At 34.5% G+C, this 25,732-nt stretch overlaps 1 protein-coding gene across 11 annotated transcripts in view; it reads right to left on the bottom strand.

Annotated features, from left to right (window-relative positions):
• Window positions 1-14,805: 14,805 nt before the first annotated feature.
• KIF20B (kinesin family member 20B) overlaps window positions 14,806-25,732 on the bottom strand; it is a 67,080-nt gene continuing 56,153 nt past the window's right edge. For 9 of the 11 annotated variants that reach the window (XM_035268444.3, XM_035268450.3, XM_035268449.3 and 6 more), the window contains 7 exons: window positions 24,012-24,188; window positions 22,274-22,384; window positions 20,074-20,271; window positions 17,478-17,579; window positions 16,982-17,132; window positions 16,263-16,405; window positions 14,806-15,051 (listed from right to left, as the gene is read on the bottom strand). In XM_035268444.3, the coding sequence (XP_035124335.1) occupies window positions 14,974-15,051; window positions 16,263-16,405; window positions 16,982-17,132; window positions 17,478-17,579; window positions 20,074-20,271; window positions 22,274-22,384; window positions 24,012-24,188 (960 nt within the window). In that variant the 3' untranslated portion in view covers window positions 14,806-14,973. The remainder of the gene's footprint in view (window positions 15,052-16,262; window positions 16,406-16,981; window positions 17,133-17,477; window positions 17,580-20,073; window positions 20,272-22,273; window positions 22,385-24,011; window positions 24,189-25,732) is intronic. The other 2 variants (XM_035268446.3, XM_078345987.1) reach the window with 1 other exon arrangement.

The following is a 25,732-nucleotide window of genomic DNA, read 5'->3' as shown; positions in this document are numbered from 1 at the left end:
TGTCTAATTTATAAATTAAACTTTATCATTGGTATGTTTATACAGGAAAAACATAATATACATAGGGTTTGGTATCTGCAATTTCAGGCATCCATTAAAGGTCTTGGAATTTATCCCTAAAGGGTAAGAAAGGACTACTGAATAGCAGGAAAGCAACCACAGTTAATATGTAAGTGGATGGGCATGGCTGTGGCTTAATAAACAGACCCCTGGTCTACTAGATCATTGGTCAAAGATAAGTACCTTGTCTTAAAATTTTTTCAAGTGTTTCAAAACACCTGAGAAAACATTTAAAATCTATTTTTCTTCTTTCCATTAAAAAATTTCAAAAATGAGTTTTAACTTTAGCTGACCAATAACCAATATACATATTATATCTCAAGTATGACTTTTTGGTGTTTTGATACTCATAGTCAATTTTTTATGAACATTTTTCATAGCATATTGAAAAAGGTCTTCTAAAGTAATGGTAAGAATTTATATTTTTCATGAAGAATCAATGTCTGTCAAGACTAAGAGTAATAAAATTACCTAATTTAGGACTGAAACACCTGTTTTATTTTCCCAATCTAAACAAAATTTCCTTGGTGTTAGTGTTGTCACTAGCAACAATTCTTTTTTTTTTTAATTTTTTTGTTATTTATAACATGTAGATAAAAGTATTCATAGATACATAGTTTACAAAACAAAAAATCCTCAGAAGATCTTAACTTTTAGAAAATGCAGTTTGAACAATATTGGGAAAATGTGGAGATCATGTATTTACTGTTGTAAATGAGGCAATATAGGAAGTAAAAACACAAAATTGGCATCTTGGTTCTGCACCAGTTTCTCTGAAAAACTCTCAAAATAGATACTCTTAAGTAGAAAATGCATGTTTTATAGCATTGAGAAACATATATGGGCTAAAGTGGCCTTAACATACCAGTGATGGACACACAAATTCAAGCCCTTTGTGTGACATAGATACAAATATTAATTAAAGAAATGACAATTTTTAAAATTGTCATCTAAGGGCAAGAAGAATCCCAGAATAAATAGGGTATAGAGTGTTGACACAAGTGGGCTAAGTCTTAGGATAAAATTTTTGTTCTTAAACTACATACCACTAGGACATATACCATGTAACTACTACTGTTTCACAGGACTAGCAACCATTAATCATCTTCTTGCTAACTGGTATACAAACTGAACAGAAATCACGTATCTGAAATTGGGTCTCTAAATCTGTCTATATAAATTCTATATAGAACTTAATCATGCTGAGTCAGTACCATGAGGTCCACTTGTTATTTTACATGGATTTATGCCCTTAATCTACATGGAATGTATAACAAGAGAAAATTTTAAATGTGTTTTAAAACCAAAATACTAAACTAATAAAGCTTTTAGCTAACTACAGCCAAAAAAGAAATCATTTTTATTGTATGTACTATTAATTGGAAAAGGCTATGCTAGTGCAAGCTTTAGGTTCAGGAAGTCAAAATGGACACCAAGTCCTCTGTAGGCTGAGCAAGTCAGCAGGCAGCTATTTTCCTTTCAATGCCTCAGTACACAGGTGCCACCATCTCAATGCAAGAGCTCAGAAAATAAGCTGCAAGATCAGAAGGGCTCTACTCCTCAGGCTGAAGTGACAGGTAAAGGATGCATCATTCCACTCAGAAGTTACTAGTCAGGACACTAGAAAAAGAAATGACAGATAGGAGGCAGAACTAACTTGCAGCTTCCACTCAGAGCAGTGTGTGGAGACTCACATAATAAACTTTTATCACAGGAACAAACCAGGAAAGCTGAGATGATCCACAGATCCTTTGAAGGAAGCAGACTGCTGCTGCAGGTGCCTGGAGACAGCCAAAAAACTGTGAATGATCCAAGTGGAAAGAAGGATCGTCTGCCCCAAACACACAACCTCGCTGGGGAACCTGAAGGTCCAAACCACAGAAGAAGGATTTGACCTTACCTGGAGCTGAGACAAATTTAGAGAGCCAAGTAAAATACAAGTGTAGACGAAGCAGCAGAAAGAGCACTGTGGGCACTCTTGGTTCCCAGAGAAGCCATTTCTGACTTTGTCTTACTTCTGACTTTGTCCTTGGGGAGGGCTGCCAGAGGAACTGGGAAAAGACCACAGGGAGAAGGAAATGTCCAACTGAACTTTGTAACCATTTTGACAAAACACAAAGTTTCCTGGACAGAACATGAGGAAGGGGATTAATGAGAAGTGTAGACACAGCACAGAATCTGTACAGGTGGGGAAGCACAAAACCTGAAAATTCTGCTTGCTTTCTCAGCTGGGAGGCAGGTAGTCTGGGGCAAGTTCTCAGCCCCATTCACCCACTGCCTGGAAATAAACTCAGTGCTATTGAGAGGACACAGTAGGAGTGAGATTAGCCTTTTGGGCTATATGGGAGCTGCCTGAGGCCTGTAACTGCCAGTTTTCTCCCACTTCCCTGGAGACCTGCATGACACAGCAAAGACAGCCATAATACCTCTGGAAACGTTAACTCCATTGGCCTGAGAACCGCACCCACATACCCCACAGCAGCCACAGCGAACCCCACCCAAGGAGAGTCTGAGCTCAGACACACCTAACCTTGCCCCAACCTGATGGTCTTTCTCTACCGACCCTAGTAGCTGAAGACAAAGGTCATAATCTCCTGGGAGCTCTGTGGCCCCACCCACTACCTGATCCTCCCTATACTAACAGAACTGATGCTCTCTTGAAAGTGTCACCTCCTGGCTGGAGGCCAACCAACACAAAACTAGCAGAATAAACAAAACTACAACCAAGAACTCTGTCACAGAGTCCACTTCACGTCCCTGCCACCTCCACCAGAGCAGGTGCTGATACTCACGGCTGAGAGACTTGAAGATGGTTCACATCACAGGATGTTGTAAACACATTTCCCGGTAGCAGCCTGGAGCCCAGTAGCTCTGCTGGGTGGTAAGATCCAAAGAGAAATAACCACTGCAGTTTGGCTCTCAGGAAACCAAATCACAATAGGAAGGGGAAGAGCACCACATCAAGGGAGCACCCCCGTGAGACAAAAGAATCTGAACAGCAGCCCTTGAGCCCCAGATCTTCCCTCTGACAGTCTACTCAAAGAAGAAACCATAAAAAACAATCCTGGTAATATGCCAAAACAAGGTTAACACTCCCAAAAAGATCACACTATCTCACCAGCAATGAATTCAAACCAAGAAGAAATCGCTGAATTGCCAGAAAAAGAATTCAGAAGGTCAATTATTAAGTTAATCAAGGAAGCACCAATGAAAGGTGATGTCCAACTTAATGAAATTTTAAAAAAAATATATAAGATATGAAAAGAAAAAAACCTCAGTGAAATAGAATAAATAAAAGACAATCACAACTTCTGAAAATTAAGGACACACTTGAGAAATGCATGCACTGAAAAGTCTCAGGAACAGAATCAACAAATAGAAGAAAAAAATTTAGACTTTGAAAACAAGGCTTTTAAATTAACCCAATATAAAAAAGACAAAGAAAAAAGAATAAAAAATAAAAGCAAAGCCTCCAAGAAGTTTGAGATTATGCTAAACAACCAAATCTAAGAATAATTGGTGTTCCCAAGAAAGAAGAGAAATCTAGAAGTTTAGAAAACATATTTAAGATAACAATCAAGGAAAACTTCCCTGGTCATGCTAGAGATTTAGACATGTAACACAAGAACACCTGGGAAATTAATTGCAAAAAGATCATCACCTAGGCACATACACGTCAGGTTATCTCAAGTCAAGACAAAGGAAATTATCTTAAGAGCTATGAGGCAAAAGCATCAGGTAACCTAAAATGGAAAACTTATCATATTAACAGCAGATTTATCAGCAGAAACCCTACAAACTAGAGGGGACTAGGGCCCTATCTTTAGCCTCCTAAAAAAAATTATTGGGGCCGGGTGAGGTGGCTCATGCCTATAATCCCAACACTTTGGGAGGCCAAGGCAGGTGGATCACGAGGTCAAGAGATCAAGACCATCCTGGTCAACAAGGTGAAACCCCATCTCTACTAAAAATATAAAAAATTAGCTGGGCATGGTGGTGCGCACTTGTAGTCCCAGCTACTGGGGAGGCTGAGGCAAAAGAATTGCTTGAACCCAGAAAAGCGGAGGTTGCAGTGAGCCGAGATTGTGCCATTGCACTCCAATCTGGGTAACAACAGTGAAACTCCTTTCAAAAAAAAAAAAAATATATCAGCCAGGGATTTTGTATTCAGCAAAACTAAGCTATTAAGCTTCACAGGTGAAAAAAAGATAGTCTTTTCAGACAAACAAATGCTGAGTGAATTCACCACTACCAAGCCACCACTATAAGAACTGGTAAAAGGAGTTCTAACTCTTGAAACACGTTTCAGAATACACCAAAATAGAATCTCCTTAAAGCATAAATACCACAGGACATATAAAACAAAAACACAATGAAAAAATAAAAATGTATTCAGGTAACAAATAGCATGATGAACAAAAGAGTACGTATCTCAATACTAACATTGCATGTAAATAACATAAATGCTTCACTTAAAAGATGCAAACTGGAAGAATGAAAAAGAATTCAACAACCAAGTATCTGCTATGATCAAGAGACTCACTTAACACATAAGGACTCATGTAAACTTAAGGTAAAGGGGTGGAAAAAGGATATTTCATGCAAATGAACACCAAAAACAAAAAGGGGTAGCTATTCTTATATTAGACAAAACAAACTTTAAAAGATCTACAGTAAAAAAAAAAAGAGACATTATATAATGATTTAAAAAACTAATCCAACAGGGAAATATCACAATTCTAAATATAGGTGCACCTAATACTGGAGCTCCTAAATTTACAAAAACAATTACTACTAGACCTAAGAAATGAGATAGACAGCAACACAATAATAGTGGGGGACTTTAATACTCCACTGACAGCAACAGACAGGTCATTGAAAGAAAAAGTTAATAAAGAAACAATGAATTTAAATTACACATTAGAACAAATGGACTTAACAGATATTTATAGGACACACTAACCAGCAACTATAGAATATACATTCTATGCATCAGCACATGTAACATTAATACTTCAAGATAGACCTTATGATAAGCCATAAAAGAAGTCTCAATAAATTTAAGAAAATTGAAAATTATATCAAGTACACTTTCATATCACAGTGGAATCAAATTGAAAATCTACTCCAAGGAACCCTCAAAACCATGGAAATACATTGAAATTAAATAATCTGCTCCTGAATGATCAGTGGGTCAACAATGAAATCAAGATGAAAATTTTAAGATTATTTGAATTGAACTATAATAGTGACAAAACCGATCAAAACCCCTGGGATACAGCAAAGATGGTGCTAAGAGGAAAGTTTATAGCCTTAAATGCCTACATCAAAAAGTCTGAAAGAGCACAAATAGACAATCTAATGTCAGCCCTCAATGAACTAGAGAAACAAGAACAAATCAAACTCAAACCCAGCAAAAGAAAAGAAATAATAAAGATCAGAGCAGAACTAAATGAAATTGAAACAACAAGAAAAATACAAAAGATAACTGAAACAAAATGCTGGTTCTTTAAAAAGATAAATAAAATTGACAGACCATTGGTGAGATTCACCAAGAAGAGAGAAAATCCAAATAAGCTCAATTAGAAGTGAAATGGGAGATAGTACAATTGATACAACAGAAATACTAAAGATCATTCAAGGCTACTATGAATACCTTTATGCATATAAACTAGAAAACCTAGAGGAGATGGATACATTCCTGGAAATATACAACTCTCCTAGATAAAACCAGGAAGAAACGGAAACTCTGAATAGACCAATAACAAGAAGCTAGATTGAAATGGCAAGAAAAAAATTGCTAACAACAAAGAAGTCCAGGACCAGACAGACTCACAGCTAAATTCTATCAGACATTCAAAGAAGAATCCTATTGACATTATTCCATGAGATAAAGAAAAAGAGAATCCTTCCTAAATCATTCTATGAAGCCAGTATCATCCTAATGCCAAAACCAGGAAAGGACATAACAAAAAAAGAAAACTACAAATATCCCTGATGAATATAGATGCTAAAATCCTTAACAAAATGCTAACTAACCAAATCCAAGAGCATATCAAAAAGATAATCCACCATGATCAAATGGGTTTCATACCAGGGATGGAGGGATGGTTTAACATATGCAAGTCAATAAATGTGTTACACCACATAAACAGAATTAAAAACAAAAATCAGAGGATCATCTCAATAGATGGAGAAAATGCACTTGACAAAATCCAGCATTCCTTTACCTTCAGTAAAATCAGCATACAAGGAATATACCTTAACGTAATAAAAGGCATGTATGACAAACCCACAGCCAACATTATACTAAATGGGGAAAAGCTGAAAGCATTGCCCCTGAGAACTGTAGCAAGGATGTCCATTTTGAACACTTCTATTCAACATAGTATTGGAAGTCCTAGCCAGAGCAATCAGACAAGAGAAAGGAATAAAGGGCATCCAAATTGGTAGTGAGGAAGTCAAATCGTAGCTGTTTGCTGATAATATTATTGTATACCTAGAAAACCCTAAAGACTCCTCCAAAAGAACTGAGAAGTGAATTCAGCAGTTTTAAGACACAAAATTAATGTACACAAATCAGTAGTTCTGCTATACAACAACAGTGACCAAGCTGAGAATCAAATAAAAAACTCAACCCCTTCACAATAGATTACAAAAAAAAAAAGCTTAGAAATATACATAACCAAGGAGGTGAAAGATCTCTAGAAGGAAAACTACAAACATTGTTGAAAGAAAAAATCATAGACAACACAAACAAATGGAAATACATCCCATGCTCATGGATGGGTAGAATCAATATTGTGAAAATGACATACTGTCAAAAGCAATCTACAAATTCAATGCAATTCTCATCAAAATACCACCAATCATTCTTCACTGAACTGGAAAATACTATTCTAAAATTGATATGGAACCAAAAAAGAGCCCACATAGCCAAAGCAGACTATGCAAAAAAGAACAAATCTGGAGGCATCACATTACCTAACTTCAAACTATACTATCAGGCCATAATCACCAAAACAGCATGGTACTTGTCTGAAAATAGGCACATAGACCAACAGAACAAAATAGAAAACCCAAATATTTACAGCCAACTGACCTTTGACAAAGCAAACAAAGTAAAGTGGGGAAAGGACATCCTTTTCAACAAATGGTGCTGGGATAATTGGCAAGCCACACATAGAAGAATAAAACTAGATCCTAATCTCTCACCTTATATAAAAATCAACTCCAGATGGATCAGAGACTTAAATATAAGATGTGAAACCATACAAATTCTAGAAGATAACATTGGAAAAAACCCTTCTAGACACTGGCTTAGGCAAAGACTTCATGGCCAAGAACCCAAAAGCAAATTCAATGAAAACAAATAGATGAGACTTAATTAAGCTAAAACCTTCTGCACAGCAAAAGAAACAAGCAGCAGAGTAAACAGAAAACCCACAGAGTTGGAGATGTTTGCAATTTACACATCCAACGAAGAACTAATATCCAGACACATTAGCAAGAAAAAAAAATCCCATCAAATAGTGGGCTAAAAGCACAATTCTCAACTGTAAAATTACGGATCAGATCCAACCCAAATGCCTATTCTCACTTTGGCTATGTGGGCTCAACAAGTGGATAGAGAAACTGTGGTATGATGGAATACTACTCAGTAATAAAAAGGAATGAATTAACAGCATTCACAGCAACCTGGATAACATTGGAGACTATTATTCTAAGTGAAGTAACTCAGGAATGGAAAACCAGACATTTTATGTTCTCATTGATATGTGGGAGCCAAGCTATGAGGACTCAAAGGCCTAAGAATAATAAAATGGACTTTGGGAACTTGGAGGAAAGGGTGGGAGTGGGGTGAGGAACAAAAGACTACAAATAGGCTGCAGTATGTACTGCTCAGGTGATGGGTGCTCCAAAATCTCACAAATCACCACTAAAAAACTTATTCTTAATATCAAACATCACCTGTATCCAAACAACCTATAGAAAAATTAAAATTTAAAAAAAGAATAGAAAAGATTTGCCTTGTTATCTACTCCCCCCGCCCCAAAAATGTGGGCTAAGTACATGAATAAACAACTCTCAAAAGGAGATTTACAAATGGGCAACAAACATATTTAAAATGCTCAACATCACTAATTATCAGGGAAATGCAAATCAAAACCACAATGCAATATCACCTTACTCCTGCAAGAATGGCCATAACCTAAAAACAAAAAAATAAGTGATATTGATATGGATGTAGTGGGAAGGGAACACTTTCTCACTGCTGGTGGGAATGTAAACTAGTACAACCACTATAGAAAACAGTGTGGAGATTCCTTAAAGAACTAAAATAGAACTACCATTTGATTCAGCAATCCCACTACTGTGTATCCCTGAGGAAAACAAGTCACTATATGAAAAGGACACATGCACACGTTTATAGGAGCACAATTCACAACTGCAAAAATATGTAACCATCAACCAATGAGTAAACCATGTAATTAAATGTCCATCAACCAATGAGTAAAGAAAATGTAGTATATAATGGAATACTACTCAGCCATAAAAAGGAATGAAACGATGGAATATGCAGCAACCTGAATGGAGCTGGAAACCATTATTCTAAGTAATGTTGCTCAGGAATGGAAAACCAAACACCATATGTTCTCATTCATAAGTAGGAGCTAAGCTATGAGGATACAAAGGCGTAAGAATATACAATGGATTTCAGGGATTCAGGGAATGGATAGGAGGGGGGCGAGGGATATAAGACAAAACATTCGGTACAGTGTACAGTACTCAAGTGACGGATGCACCAAAATCACATAAATCACCACTAAAGGACTTATTCATGTAACCAAACACCACCAGTTTGCCTAAAACATATTGAAATAAAGCTAATAAGAAGTTTTTTAAAAAAAGTCAAAATGAGGGAAACAGGCTTAAGGAAAGACCAAATTTTTTAGTGAGTTCAATGTTTGGGGAAACTAGAAACTTTGATGTGTATGCAAAACTCTGACAGAGGCCAAATATTTTTTCAAAGGTTTAAGTCATCTATAAGAAATTAGGGACTTTGAGGAATCAAATCAGCCAGTAAAAAAAAATTCCCATGGAATGTCTCATTTGGTCACTCTTTGGGATTTGGCCAAAGCAACCTAGATGCTTACATATAAGAATATTGCAGCCTATATGCTTTACAAAATACATGGAGAGGAAGAAAAATGCCCATTTTGATTAAACTGCATTGCTGCAATTACAGCTGTAGTGATGGCTGGAAGCGGAGATGAAGTAATTAATAGCTGACGAACTTCTATATGGATCCAAAATAGTGAAGGGAAGATCAAGATTTCGAAAGCCAGGCAGTCAGGAGGTGAAGTGCAATTTCATATAGTAGATTAGGTCAACCAGGACATCTCATTTATTGTTCCTCCTTTGGACTGTGATAATAGGAAGACTCAGGTCAGTGAGAATATTCAGTATATTGGACCGTGACTTTACAAAAACCAAGTGATGAACAAACTTCCTGAAAAGCCATTGGGATAAGACATAATTTAACATGCCCACCAATAAATATTTTACTGAATTTCTTTGGAGTTATTCCCTTGACTTTAATATTCTTAATCTCTCTTGCATACTACTGAAGACTAAAAAATCACAATCAAAGAAGAATGCAGTAGCCATATCCTATCTCCATTTTTAGAGATAAAATAAATGGCTTTCTTCTCTTATGCTTTTAGATAGAACTTACCATCAATTTTTGGTAAGCATTTTCTAAATGACTTGTAATCACATACAGGTGTAACCTTCTGTAAGAAAAAAATAAAATTTTAAATTCATAAAACAGAAAGTGATTCTACTATTTAAAATTTATTTCCTTTACAAGAAGACTTCACAACACAATTCCTCTAATGATCTTCCCTACAGCATTTAAAATTAATTCAGCTTATACACCATTTCCAGTATCATCTATCTAGGAAGAACAGGGCCTGGAGACAGGGAACCTAAGGTCAATTCACACAGACTTCCTAGAACTAAATAAAAAGTAAAACCCCAACTTTCCACACCCAAGTAACAAAAGGACCAGAAGCTACTCCCTTTGCAACACCCACCACTTTTTCTGTGTGGCAGATGAAAACTTGAAAGTATCTCTGATTGGTATCCTTCTACAACCAACCAGGCTTGTGGCTGGCCAAGTCTTCATCTGATTGGGTATAACTCTGTAACTTCACTTCAGCCTCACTCTCTGCAACCAATCAGACGTTTGCATACAGTATAACTTTGTCACTTCACCTCTGATTGGTCCCCTCCCTCAACCAATCAGACTGATTGTGGACCACTACTTCATTTACATAGTGTACACCAAGTAACCAAAGGGAAATGTCCAGAGGGTAATTAAATCCCAGAAAATTCTGTAACTGGGCTCTTGAGCAGCTTGCTTGGGCCTGCTTGCATCCTATGGAGCGTACTTTTGTTTTCAATAACTCTCTGCTTTTGTTGTTTCATTCTTTCCTTGCTTTGTTTTTGTGTTTTGTCCAATTCTTTGGCCGGTAACACTATGGAATTTCAAACTGTCCCAAAATCTGCTTCTCATAAAGTAGAATTATTAAAACTTGTATTCTCAAGTGAACTTTAATAAAATGCTTCAATTATAAACTGTATTTCTAACTCACCATCTTATAGTTCTTTGTCAAAAGATGTGTCTAACACCTTATCCACAATATAATCTTTTTATAATAAATAAAATATTAACTCTATAGCAAAGGGCAAAAAATATGTGCCAGAAGCCAGAAAGATTTACTCTGTAATGCCAGTTTTTTTAATTTAGCTATTCTAGCCTCCAAGGAACAAGTATCGTGTGTGTATATGTGTGTGTGTGTGTGTGTGTGTGTGTGTGAGAGAGAGAGAGAATATTGCCTTTTCCAGCTTTCTACTGAGGTAAATTTCATACAATAAAATTCACTCAATTCAAAAGGATAGCTTGATTTTTATTAACATACACAACAATCAAAGTATAGAATAGATCTATTTCCATAAAGGTTTTTGTGCCCTTTGATTCCACATCCTGACCCTAGCCTCCAGGAAATCACTAATCTTCCTTTTCTCCCTATAGTTTTGCCTCTACTTATGGCTTTAATTTGCATTTCCCTGATAACCGATGACTTCCCATATCTTTTCATATGCATTCTGACTACTGCCTGTATCTTTTTTAGTGAAGCACCTATTAAAGTGTTTTACGAGATTTTCATTGGATTGTGTTTCATTATAATGTTGATTTCCTTATATCTTCCTATATATAAATCCTTTGATCGATGTATTGCGAATATATTTCCTTCCAGTCCGCAGTTTGTATGCAATGTGATTTGTTTATTTGTTTATTTTTTCAGGTTGCTTTTGCTTTTGCTTTCAAGATATTCTTTTCATGGGGTTTTTAGCAATTTGACAATGATCGTCCTAAGTGCAGTTTTATTTGGATTTATCCTAGTTTGGATTTGCAGGACTTCTAAGTCAATATATCCTCATAAAAGTAGGAAAAATTGTGGGCCATTATTTCTTCAAATAGTTTATTCCTGCCTTATTTTCATTATTTTATCTTCTCAATCTCCAACTACATGTTCTGTTAGCTTTTGATATTGTTCCACAGGACACCGAGGCTCTGCTTTCTCCTTTCAATCTCCTTTATTCAGAGTGTATAATTTACATTGATCTGTCTTCAAGTTAACTGACACTTTCTTCTGACACCTCCAATCTGTGTTAATTTTATCTAGTAAATTTTTCATTTCATTATTTTACCATTCTGTTGTAAAATTCTGTTTGTTTTTATCTTTGTACTTTCCATTTCTTTCCTTATCACTTTACTCATTAAGATGACATTTCCTTTACATCCTTGAACATGTGCATAATAGCTCCTTTAAAGATTTTGCAGAATTCAACATTTAAGCAATGACAAGGTTTTTCTTGACTGCCTTCTGTTTTTACTGTGGGATTTTCCTGTTTCTTTCCATACCTAGTCATTTTTTACTATATACATTACATTTTAAAAGATATGTTGTCAGCCAGGCACTGTGGCTTACATCTGTAATTTCAGCACTTTGGTAGGTCAAGGCAGGCAGCTCACCTGAGGTCAAGAGTTTGAGACCAGCCTGGCCAACATGGTAAAACCCCATCTCTACAAAAAATACAAAAATTAGCCAGGCATGACGGTGCATGTCTGTAATCCCAGCTACTCGGGAGGCTGAGGCAGGAGAATCACTTGAACCCAGGAGGCAGAGGTTGCAGTGAGCCAAGATCATACCACTGCACTCCAGCCTAGGTGATAAGAGTGAAACTCCATCTCAAAAAAAAAAAAAAAAAAGATATGTTGTCAAAAATCTGCATTGTATCTTCCTCTAAAAGTGCTGATTTTTGTTCCAGCAGGCATTCTGATTACTAGATGGTTGCTTTCAACTTTAGTTTTATGCTTTATTAGTGGAGATCTGTGAAAAGCTCAAAGTGTGTTGCACTCCTTTTAATTTGGCAGGACTTGCTCTGTAAATTGTCTCCCTTGATTTTAATCCATATTCTGGAATGTGGACACTTATTTACAGTATAATAGCTGGAACAAGAAGGTAGAGTATTTATCTTATTCAACCCCAGCTGGGAATGTGCATGTTGGGAAACTCAAATTTTTGCCACTATGCACATACCCACAACTGACTACAAAAGCACTGCATTAATTTAGGATATACAAATAGATTTTAGCAGGTCAGCAAATTTACAAATGTAGAATCCATGAATAATGAAGACAAACTACTTTTTTTCTAGATATATGAACCCATTAAAAACCCAGAACAGCCAAAACTATCCTAAGCTAAAAGGACAAAACTGAAAGAATCACATTACCTGACTCCAAACTATACCACAGAAATATAGTAACCAAAACAGCATGATACTGACATAAAAGCAGATATAAAGACCAATAGGATAAAGAACCCAGAAAAAAATCCATATAACTGCAGTGAACTCATTTTTGACAAAGGTGCCAAAAACTTACAACGAGGAAAAGACAGTCTTTTAATAAATGGTGCTGAGCAAATTGGATATCCTCATGCAAAAGAATGAAACTAGACTCCTATCTCTTACTGTACACAAAAAAACAAATTAAAATGGATTCAAGATGTAGATCTAAGACCTCAAACTATGAAATTACAAGAAATCACTGAGGAAAATCTCCAGAACACCGGCCCAGGCAAAGACTTCTAGAGCAAAATCCCACAAGCACAGGAAATCAAAGCAAAAATGGACAAATGTGATCACCTCAAGTTTAAAGCTTCTGCACAGCAAGAAACGCAATCAACAAAGTGAAGGAACAACCCACAGAATGAGAGGAAAGATTTGCAAACTATCCCTCTAACAAAGGATTAATAACCAAAACATGTAAAGAGCTCAAACAACTCTATAGGAAAACATCTAATAAACTGACTTAAAAAAAAGGGCAAAAGATTTGGATAGACATTTCTCAAAAGACATAAAAATGGTAAATAGGCATATGAAAAGGTGATCAACCTCACAGATCATCAGAGAAATGCAAATCAAAACTATAATAAGAAATCATTCCACCCCAGTTAAAATGGCTTACATCTAAAAAGTAGGCAATAATAAATGCTAATGAAGATATGGAGAAAAGGGCCACTTGTACACTGTTGATAGGAATGTAAATTAGTACATCCACTATGAAGAACCATTTGGTGGTTCCTCAAAAAACTAAAAATTGAGCTACCATATGGTCCAGCAATCCCACTGCTGGGTATGTACCCAGAAGAAAGGAAATAGAAGAGATATCTGCACTCCTATGTTTGTTACAGCATGTTTACCATAGCTAAGATTTGGAAGCAATCTAAATGTCCATCAGCAGATGACTGGATTAAAAAAATAGGGGACATATAAAAAAAAAAAAATAGGGGACATAAACATTTGGCCGTAAAAAATGAGATCCTGTCACCGGCCACAACATAGATAAAACTGGAGATTATTATGTTAATAAGTCAGGCACAGGAAGACAAAGACTGTACGTTCTCACTTATTTGTGGGATCTAAAAATAAAATCAACTGACTTCATGGACATACAGAGTAGAAGAATGGTTACTAGTGGCTGGTAAGGGTACTCCGGGTTGTGGGGGGAGGTGAAGATGGTTAATGGGTACAAAAACAAAATAAAAAGAATGAGTATGACCTACTATTTGATAGCACAACAGAATGACTATAATCAATTATAACTTACTTGTATATTTTTTAATGATTTAAAGAATGTAATTGGATTATTTGTAATTCAAAGGAAAAATGCTTGAGGGGATGGATACCTCATTCTCCATGATGTACTTATTTCACATTACAGACCTGTGTCAAAATATCTCATGTACCCCGTAAATATATACATGTACTATGTACCTACAACATTTTTACAAAATAAAGACATTCTAATTAATAACTTGAGATCTTTTCTAATTATTGTATACACATGTTTTGTGATCTGTACATAATCTCCAAATCCTAGCTATAATCCAAACAGACATGTAAAATCAGTTGTATATCATAACAAAGTAAGAAAAATTCATAAGACTTGTTAAATATAAGTAAACCAAATACCTGACCTAGTACATCCTGTGTTGCAAAATAAATGAGAATAACAGACTCTTTCCTAGGATCTTCATTGAACAAATGCCTGAGATAATAGGGAAATACAGTTTGAAAGAAGCTATTATTAAAAAGACATAAAAATACACAAATGTTGACTTATTTATTGAATTAAAATTATATATAAAACTGCAATCTATATACAGAGAAATTTAATGTATCATAATATATACAATTATCTTGACAAAGTCAGGATGCAAGTTCCAATAATTATGATTAAAAAATTTACATTAAACATTTTCCGTAAGTGATTCATTTGGCTGTTTTCGCTCGAAGTCGTCGTTTGAGAATCTGGTGATCACTCTCCTTCATTTTCTGGTCCATTAAAATCTGAAATTAATAATTTCATAGTTTTTTCAAAGCTTATAAGTGAAAATAAAAATAAAAGCTTATCTATAATGAATAAGACATGTTCATGTGCTTAGTAACTGAAATGATACGTTAGAAAATTTTTTTTACTCTTAGACTACAGATATACCATCTTCTATAAAAATTACTTTAAAAAATAGACTTTGTGAAGGATTTTACACTATCCAATTCTAGAATTACAATAAACTAGAATCTACTGAATTCAAGGCAGATATAGCTTAAAATAATTACTAAAATATTTGGAGATAAGTGCCTTAAACAATTTTTAAGAAATGATCTTTCATGGCAACAAATGTGTAAGTTAGAAAGTAGAAATCACAATACATAGCAACTAAGAAAACAATTTTCAGTCAAGGGAAGAAATTATGTACTAATCAGACAGATGCTCAAAAGTGAGTGATGGAATGGTACTTAAAACAGCATGCCCTAATTTACCCTAACTCTTTATCTCTTGCATCCAAATGTCAATCTCATATATTTCTGAAAGCTACCGTTACAAAAAGGTTTCTCCTGATTTTTCTTCACCACTTCCTTTTGATTTAATTTTTTTACATTTCTTTTAATTACATTTTTACCTTCACTTTCATCCACTAAGCAAATGCAAGCATGACAGAAAATTAGAACTTTCCCTGTGACAGCACAGACTGTTCTGAGTCAGAATGAGTCATAGAGTCAGGGTGATAACTAGTCACTTCTTAATAGACCCTCAGAGGCTTAGGGGAAAGGTGGGAGGAAACGGCTGAATATCAATTTTATATTTTTACCAGAAACACTTGGGCCCAGATTTGTACAATTCTTGTGATTTAAAAAAGAAAAATAAAAGAAAAAAATATTTTGGAGGCCAATAAGTCACTAAATGGTGACAATTCTATTATTGGAAATAAATTCCTCTGATGAATTTTCAAATGCAAATGAATGATACTTGTATACGTGAATACAGTATTTATATTTAATTAGTATAAACTTAACACATGTGAGACCAAAAGTATGACCTTTAAAGCATGTGTTTTAAGAGATCTAATCTAAAGGACTGAAATTCAAACCACTGTAAAAAATTAAAAAGAACATGAACAGTTTTACATTGATGAAAATGGAAATACTAGCTTACCACTTGGCCTGATATATCAATAGGAGATGAAATTTCATTTGTGTATAAGGAAATACTAGCTTACCACTTGGCCTGATATATCAATAGGAGATGAAATTTCATTTGTGTATAATTTCCGTTTGGCTCGTTTTGGTTGAGACACATTTTCTTTACTTGCTTCTACATTTGAGAGCTTTGAAGAGCTCATTGTTTCAATTATCTTCTTTGCTATAAGATATAAATGTTAATTAGCTCCTGAAATAATTTTCTAACTACAAAGGTGGTTTAAAATCCTTAATAAAGAATGAGCATAAGGAAACTAAAAATACTGCAATATATATATGGTGAAAGCACATAAATAGATAATTCACAAAGAAAAAACGTAAATGTCAAAAAAAAATTGAAATAATGATCAAGAGCAAAAAATAGCAAATAAATAAAATAGCATTTGATTAATATTCAATGTAGTAAAAAAAAAACTCAGGCATCTTTAACAACTTGGAATACGTTTATGCTTTGTTAAATAAAAGAGCAGGATATATACCTTTGCTTGTACCCCTATTACTATATTAAGCAGCCTGCTCTGGATCAATTACTTAAATACAAGCCTTTCTCCTCTAATGCAAAGTGAACACCTAGATCTATCATCCTTTTATCATGTTTCTTCCCACAGTACCTAGTATAGGACAATGCCTGTTTGAAGTATAATATTCACTGAACAATCGTTGAATTTATATATCAATTAGGTATTAGAATGTACCCTACATCTAACAGAAAAGGTCATTTAATTAATTTTCTGCAAACCTTTTGATTGAAGAATTGCCGGAGAATGTTGTAAGAAGTCTCCAAATTTCTGTAGCGTTCCTTCTTTTTTGTTAGTGGCCAGGTTTACACCAATTATGGATGCCTGACTCCGTAAAGAATATGTTTTCTTAGATGATGGACGTGTGGAAACCTAAAAAAAAACAAATATTTTTTGTTATTGTTAATGAGAAGAGATAGAAGGAAATAGTTATGGCCACAGTTGAATTAAAGAGTCTGGAGACAGATTATGAATTCTCAGGTAGGAAACTTTGGATTAAGTACATAAAGAAAGGGATAAAAGGGCCGGAGAATGGCAAAAAGAGTTTGGCAGGGAGAGTGTTAAAGTCAGAAGTGAACACGTGAAGTAGCTGCTACTGGCCAAATGCTAATTTCAACTGAATCAGACATAAAGGAAAGATAAGATAAATGAGTTATAATTGGACACAACTGGACTTCTGGATAATTGCTACAATTTTGGACAAATTAAAAGACAAACCTTTTGTTCCTTTTTGACAGAAGAATTTCTATCCTCTGAAACAGGAAATTTCAAATTAGTTCTAGGTGTAGTATTGTTCTTATTTTCACATTTCACCAAATCCTAAAAATAATAAATTTTAGCACCAGTTAATTTCTTGACAATATTTTCTTCCTCTAGATTCAAAAAAGAAAATATGTAAAAAGCGATATTATCACTTAAAATAGTGATTCTTAACCAGGGGCAATTTTGAACTCAGAGGTCAATGGCAATGACTGAAGATATTTTGTCTTTGCCAGAAAGAATGGGATATTATTGGTCAGAGTGGGTATAGGCCAAGAATATTGCTAAATATCCCTACAATGCACAGGACAACCCTTAAAAAGAGGTATATAGCCCAAAATGTCAACTGTGCTAGAGTTGAGAAACTCTGACTGAAGGTGTGAATTTTTCACATGTATCACAAGTAATGAAATTACCTAAGTTAAATGAAATACATGGAAGGAATACTATCTTTTATTTGAAACTGTGCTTTAAAATACAGGATAGCAATACACCTACCTATTGCCTAACTCCCAAACAATACAAGCGTCTATGTCTATGTCCTCTCACTGACTGACATTTGACAATATCAAAAATAAAATAAAAACAAAACTTCATATAACCACAGGTAAAATGTGAAAAAAATTAAAATATTTTCTTTCTTCCCCACTACATGGGCATGGCATCTTACTCTTCTTTTCCCCACATAACCTCACATAGTACAAAGTCCTTTACAGATATACTCAATGAATTGAACTGCTGCAAATCTAGCTGTACCAAAGATTATAAGCATAAAAGGGGAAAAAAAGGGCAAGAAGAGAAGCAGAGAAAAGATCATGAATGAACTTCAGAATCCGAGTTAGAAAGCAGAAGTTATAAGGGTCATGAGAAGCAGACGCCACGACAGGGGGGAAAACAGATGGTGATCACGGGAAGCAAGTGAAAAGAAACCATGAGGCCTCCACACACCGTCGTCAGTAAGAAGCTCTTTGGAGTCTTCACTGGATTAGAATATAGGCATTGCATAAATGATTTTAATGAGGGCCCATGTACTTAGTTTATTACAGCAGTAAGGATCTAGCAAAATCAGTTAAAAAATTTGAAGTGTCTACGTGATGTATCTACAACAATCTGTAAATCTTTTCTGAAATATACATGAAGGACATATGCCAATAGTAAAATTAATAAAATATTTATATTTTAGCCTTCTTGAGAACTATACTGTTTTTCCTTCTTCCTTGAAAAAAAATGGATCAAGAAAAAGTCAACTAGATGGTGAAACTCAGTGTTTTAATAGTATTTTTAAAAATTAAATAAATATAAAACAAAAGTTAACAACACTATACAAAACAAATTCTAAAAGTGTTACATGTGTAGCAGCAAAACTATGCTAAATAATATTCACTCAGCAAATTTATTACCTGACAGAGAACTTCAGGAGTATGGTTAATACTATTTCTGCTCTTCTACCAGCTTGAAAATATACTACTCTTTAAAGAAGTAAAAGAAAGTTGAAGAAAAGTTATTTTGCTAGAGTTTGTAACTAGTTTTAAGCTTAAAACCAGTTACTTTAAAAATAAATATTACCATTTATTATGTATCTGCCACTTGCAGAGCAAAAGCTAAGCATTTTTAAACATGTTAATCCACTGTTTCAAAAAGGAGAAAACAGGATCAGAAACCTCATCTGACTTGCCAAGTTTCCACAGCTAGGACATAGTAGACTTGGCAACCCTACAATCAAGAAACTGCAGTACGAAGAGGTAAATAGTTTTTAGCCTAACACTACACAGAGACCCAAATTTTAACACTGGCTGATAAAAAAAAAAAAATTTCTCTTTTAAAACTTGCTATGATCACAAAGATTAAAATTTTAGTTAAATGACAAAGATTATACCCAAGCAAGTTAGCCATTTCAGTTTCTCTGATTTCTATATCACCCTTTTTTCTCTTCCATTACAAAGAAAGTGACTTAAGTATGAACAGGACTGGTATACTGAAATAGCTCTCCAGTAAAATCCACCATCATTTGATGTATTATGGTTTAACTGAAGCAAGAGATAAGTTATATATTTTAATATACACAGCTTTTTATCCAAAGACCACTAAACCACAATAATATTCTTTAATTTTTTTAGATCAAATCTTGCTCTATAGCCCAGGCTGGAGTGCAGTGATGCCATCTCATCTCATTGCAATCTCCACTTCCTGGGATCAAGTGATTCTCCTGCCTCAGCCTCCTGAGTATCTGGGTGCAGGGGTGTACCATCATGGCTGGCTAATTTTTGTATTTTTAGTAGAGACGGGATATCACCATGTTGACCAGGCTGGTCTTGAACTCACAACCTCAAGTGATCCACCAGCCCCAGCCTTCCAAAGCGCTGGGATTACAGGCATGAGTCACCATGCCCAGCCCACAGTGTTAGTCTTAAAGGGTATAAAATATACCATAAATTGTGATTTTGGTCTCTAACAGCAGTGCCTATGAACAGGAAGACAATATAGCAGAGTTTAACTATATATTATAACAGCTTTATAATAAGATTTGCTTGTTAAATTTACTAATCAGTTTTACCTCTTCCATTTCATTACTCTTCCTCTTCCGAGCCTTGGAAATCTTAACTGTCACTGGTGTGGTACAACCAGGGTGTTTCACTGCCATTTTGTTTGGCTGTAATGGTGTAAACTGAATCTCTAACTCAGGTTTTGGAAATCGAGTGCTTTGATCATTTTCTGCTGACACTTCACAAGAGTCAAGGACTACAGATCCGTCCTACAACAGAATTTAAAAGTAAAAAATATTATTTGTAGAGTAACCATTTATAAACTATAAAGAATTCATTCTCTCAAATGCCTATTCAAGACATTGCATGGGGAAAGAAAAAGTGTGCTGGGTCACACCAAGGACAAAAGATTGAGTTACCATCTACCCTCTTCAGACTCTTACATGGTATGTTATAATTAGGGGCAACTTAGAGATCGGTATTTTCCAAACTTGTATGATCATAATTAGTTACAGAATTTGTTGAAAAGACTCCTGGACCTACCACAATCTCCTCCCTTGAAGATTTCTAGCAAATCAGAAATCTCCAAGGGAGGAGGCTGGGATTTTTGACAAACACCCTGCTTATACTTAAGTAGGCTGCAAATACTGTGCTACTCTTCCCATGAGAGTCTCTCATTCCCCTCTATTTGAATTTGGGCCTTATAGCCAATAGGATGTGGTAGAAATAACATTATGGTCCTCTAAGTCACAATCATAAGAAACATTATAATTTCTGCCCTGTCCTCTTAGAACACTTTCAGGACACTCCCCTTCAAAATGCCCCATCTCAAACCAGACACTATGCTGTGATACATCCAATCCACAAGCAGAGGCCACAAATTAAGTCCAGTGGAACGCCCAGAATCAACTAACAGTTAAGCAAATTAATCATTTCAGACTTTCAGCCTAGTTAAGTGTATCAATTATATGAAGGCAAGAACAATACAAAGTAGCATAAAAGTATGATTCCCCAAGCTATGGAATACACAATAACTGCTGTAATTAGAAAACTGGAACCAGGAGGTTTTAAGACAACATACATTTATGTATGTTGTCTTAAAGAAATGTTCCATTATATGTGTTTGTCCAATCAAAAATTAAGCCTTGTTTATGGATCAACTTCAAACTTTTCTGTGAACTCTATGATTTGTATTAGTCCCCAATGTCAGTGCTAATTATTTGAAAGTGCTAAGAACTGTCAAGAAAAAAACAAGAGAAAAGGAATGGCTCATGTTATTTTCCCAGATTCAAATGCCCTTCTCAGTTGGGCATGGTGGCACACGCCTGTAGTCCCAGCTACTCAGGAGGCTGAGGCAGGAGGACTGCTTGAGCCCAGGAGTTCAAGTCCAGCTGCTAGGGAAACACAGTGAAACCCCATTAAAAAAAAAAAAAAAAAAAAAAAAGACTTTTTCTTCCTATTGTCTGCTTAATAAGCTTCTATTCATAAGATACAATATGGTATCATCTTTCACAACCACTCAGGCAAAATTCATTTGAACTTTTTCAGTGTTCCTTATAGTACTCACTTTATATTTCTATTATAACAGATAGTCCATAAAGTGAAATCAAACAAGTCAGTCACTTATATATCTACCTTACTAGATTCTTTACTCTTTGAGGATGGCAATCATGTCTTATTGATGTTTGTATCCTCAGTGCTTAGAATGGTTCCCAACACTGAATGCTCCCCAATAAATGTAATTTTAAAAGAAATTTAAAAAGTAATTTTATCTTCAAAAATTTTAAGTAACATAAAATTTTTATCTAGTTCATTTCCAATCTGAGAAACTCTATAGTATCCAAAGTTATTCACAGAACCCCAAACCCAATACGAATTAAGGAACTCAAGAGTTGTTATTGAAGACAAAGCTATCAAATGGATACAATTCCAAAAAATCCTATTTAATACAATGCTTATTCAAGCAACCTTTAATGAGAGCAAGTTATCCCTATTTTATCTTTTGTAGGATTTCCTATTTCTAACCATCAAGTCTGTTTATATTAACAGATCTATGGCTTTTAAGATGAGATTAACATCATCTGGGGATATGATCTCCCAAAAGAATTTCACCTCTCTTCAAAAGCCTCTAGTTTCACACAGCACAGAGCACACACATAGCTAATTGTGCCATAAGATATCTTCAACAATTGATTACTACTGCAAATGTTACTTAGTAATCAATAGTGGATAAAGAGAATAAATATGTGGACTGTGCTGCCAAATACCTACCTCTACTTCACTTCTTGACATTTCAAAACTTGTTGATTGAGGCTCACTTTGAAGTTTGTCAGGATCTGCTGAACTAATATGTCTGGGCTTGATATCCATGATTTGTGTTTCCTAAAGTAAGGAAATATTAAAGAAATGGGACATTGTAATCTGAAAATATATTGAAACACTTCACATAAAGAATATAAAATCAAGATTTGTGTAAAACTAAATAGTGGAAGTAAGTAAAGACATCTTTAATGACCACCTGGCCCTCCTATTTCTCTTTCATCCTCAGAGACTCAGTAAAGTTTGGGTCACTTTCTAGTTATTGAGTCTGATCTAAGGAGAAATTTGAAAGATTGCTTGCAACTTCCAAGTGTTCTGCATATATTCTCTTGCTTTATTTTCATTGTAACTCTCCAGGAATGTCTGGCAAGAATCATTATTCCTACTTTCCAGATGAGGAAATAGAGAACTACACATGTTAAATGGCATGGTCATGCTCAGTATCCCAACAGTTGCTTTTGATAACACAATTTTGAAAAACTAGAGGGTTCTCAGGAATGCAACTATAGCACTAGGGTATAAAGGGCCATAATGAGAACTAAATCTTTTCTTGCAGCACATTTTTCACCCCATTTTCTCAGTCATAAAGTAAGTTCTATTTCAAAACTCTACTTAGGCAATTTATAAAGAAATATCAGATTACATTTTTAAACTTAATAAATCCTAATACAGACCTCCCTCATCACAGTCAACAAAATCAAAAAACAAGTAAACCTCTTATGTCACTTCCCCATTACTGCCAAATAAGAAAGACTATTAAATTCATAAAAGGGAAAGTTACTAGCATGTATTGACTTCCACTGGGGTAAGAACTGTGCTACCTGTTTTACAATCTTCATTAAGGCCACAACTCTTGTTAGAAAAACACTATTATCTGTTTTAGATCAGAAATGTTAAGTAATTTTTCTCAAAGGTCCCAAAACGACAGTGACAGTGGTTGATACCTAGTTTTTCTTGACTTTCTAGTCTATATTAAACAACACAATACTACCATTTTTTAAAGCAGATAATCTTTCTTAGAATCATAGTCTTTTGATGTGACACACACATACATATTTTTCCTATTGTCTGAAGGCTTCAGAGTAGCAGATTTTTAAATACGGATTATTTATTCTGGAAAGACTAGCTTCGATGTACCCAGATCCTATTTACTGGGAAGCAGCTATCTGTAAAAGGCAATTTTCTTCTCTTTCAGGATTTCCAATCCCTAGGTAATATAAAAGTAACAGCTGAATGACTCATGGTGTCTCTCTACCATTAGGCTTACTTTCATAATAATTTGTATCTTTATAAAATAAAGTTAAGGATGGGCTCAAGTGTTCAAATTTACCAAAAGTTCATACTGAATCACATTTTCATATTTTAAAGGTTCAAATTTACCAAGAGTTCATACTGAATCACATTTTCATATTTTAAAGATCTAAACCATAAATTGTTGATTTTCTGATTACTCTACCTGAGAGATATAACCAAAATATTGGAGAAAATGCTACATCCCAGTCATTGATTGACAAATCAATCTTAATGATAAACTTCAAAACTCAAAATCATAAGAAATCTCCATATTTTAAATACTCTTGATTTCTTTCTGGTCTGTTCAAACTCACACCTTTTTTATCCTTTAAGAGTTAGTCAATTAAGTAATTACTCCGTTCAATTAAAAAGGCATAGAAAAAAAGACTCTACTGACTATTTTAGAAGTCTCTGATATGATCCTTTTTAATTGTTCAATTTCATTATCTTTCTGTATGTTACTGGATATCAGTGCTTTTAGCTGTATTTCTAAAGCTGCAACCAGTTGGTCTCGTTCTTCTCTCCACTTTTGAAGGTCACTATCTTTCTCTGCCAGCTGTGCTGTCAGTATTTCCTAACCAGGAAATAAACAAAACATTAAAATAAAGCTTGACATATTATGAATGTAAGAATGTTTAGAAATTATTACGTGTAACACCATAAACATAACTTCAAACAAGATATGACAAATTAAGTAATCTAGATAAAGTATTTAATTATAAAACAAAATACATATCATTTTATACATTAAATGTCTACATTATTTTTATCCATATACCATCTCTTTCCAAAAATCAGCCTAATGTTAACTTCTTTCAGTACACAATTACAGCTATTGCTTTCAAACTAGTATCAACATTTCTGCCAATATTTGGGAAATTAGAAGGTAAAATTATAGCAATAGCAATAAACAATAGAAAAACAAAAATAGAAAACAAGACCATTATTTTATAATGGGTTCAAAAATCATGAAATACTGATAAACTAAAGAAAACATGTAAAACCTAAACATGAAAAACCATAAAATATTCCTGAAAGAGATTAAAGAACACCTAAATAGATGGAGAAATTGGTCTGTGTTCAATGACCAAAATACTAAATATTGTTAAGATGCCTCCCCCAAATTGATCTATAGAGTAAAAGCAATTTTAATCAAAATTCAGGTATGTGCAAATATGTGTAGAAATTTAAAACCTGACTCTAAAAATTATATGGAAATGCAAATCATCTAGAATTATTTTGAAAATGAAGAACAAAATGAGAACAATTAACTGTAATTTCAAGCTAGCACAATAATACAGTGTGTAAAGACAGAAAGAGTAATCAATGGGACAAAAGAGAAAATCTACAAATGTATGCTAAACTGACCTACAAAAGTGGTAAAAAAAAATTTAATGAAAGGAAGGGCAATCTTTCCAATAAATGGTGTTGTAACAACTGAATAACCAAATTAAAAAAAAAAAATCCAACCCTACTCTTACATCACATACAAAATAAACCCTTGGGCAAATGATTTATGACAAAAGTGGCAGAGCAGTGAGTAAGAAACAGTCTTTTCAATAAATATTTCCAGGTCAATTGGTAATCCACATTAAAAGAAACATAAAGAGCTCTGACCCCTATCTCACACCAACACAAAAATCAATTCTAGTATCTAAATATGAAAGACAAAACTTCAAAGTTTCCAGAAAATAACATAAGACAGCATCTCCAAGTCCTTGGGCTTCATTAAAAAAAAAACTGGTAAAATTATCTATAATAATACTGTAAAAGTAGCTATAATAATTGTAATATCTACAATATCTACAATAATGATCTATAAAACTTCTACCCATAAAAAGGCAATAAGAATGAAAAAGCAAACTAGAGATAGAAAGAAGGTACCTGCAACACATTACAAAAAGGGCTTCTATCCAGAAAAGTATTAAGAATTCCTACAAATAAGAAGAAGCTAGACAATCCAACAGAGAAATAGGTAACAGAACTTGTAGAGGCACAGCCAATAAACAAATGAAACAATCTTCAACTTCATTAGTAATTAGGGAAAAGCACATTAAAACCATTTAAAAACTGACTGACAATACCATCTCTTGGTGGGACTATATAGCTATTGCAATA

The sequence above is a fragment of the Callithrix jacchus genome, chromosome 12, assembly GCF_049354715.1.
Source record: "Callithrix jacchus isolate 240 chromosome 12, calJac240_pri, whole genome shotgun sequence".
Lineage (NCBI taxonomy): Eukaryota > Metazoa > Chordata > Mammalia > Primates > Cebidae > Callithrix > Callithrix jacchus.
This window is presented reverse-complemented; position numbering and strand designations above follow the sequence as displayed.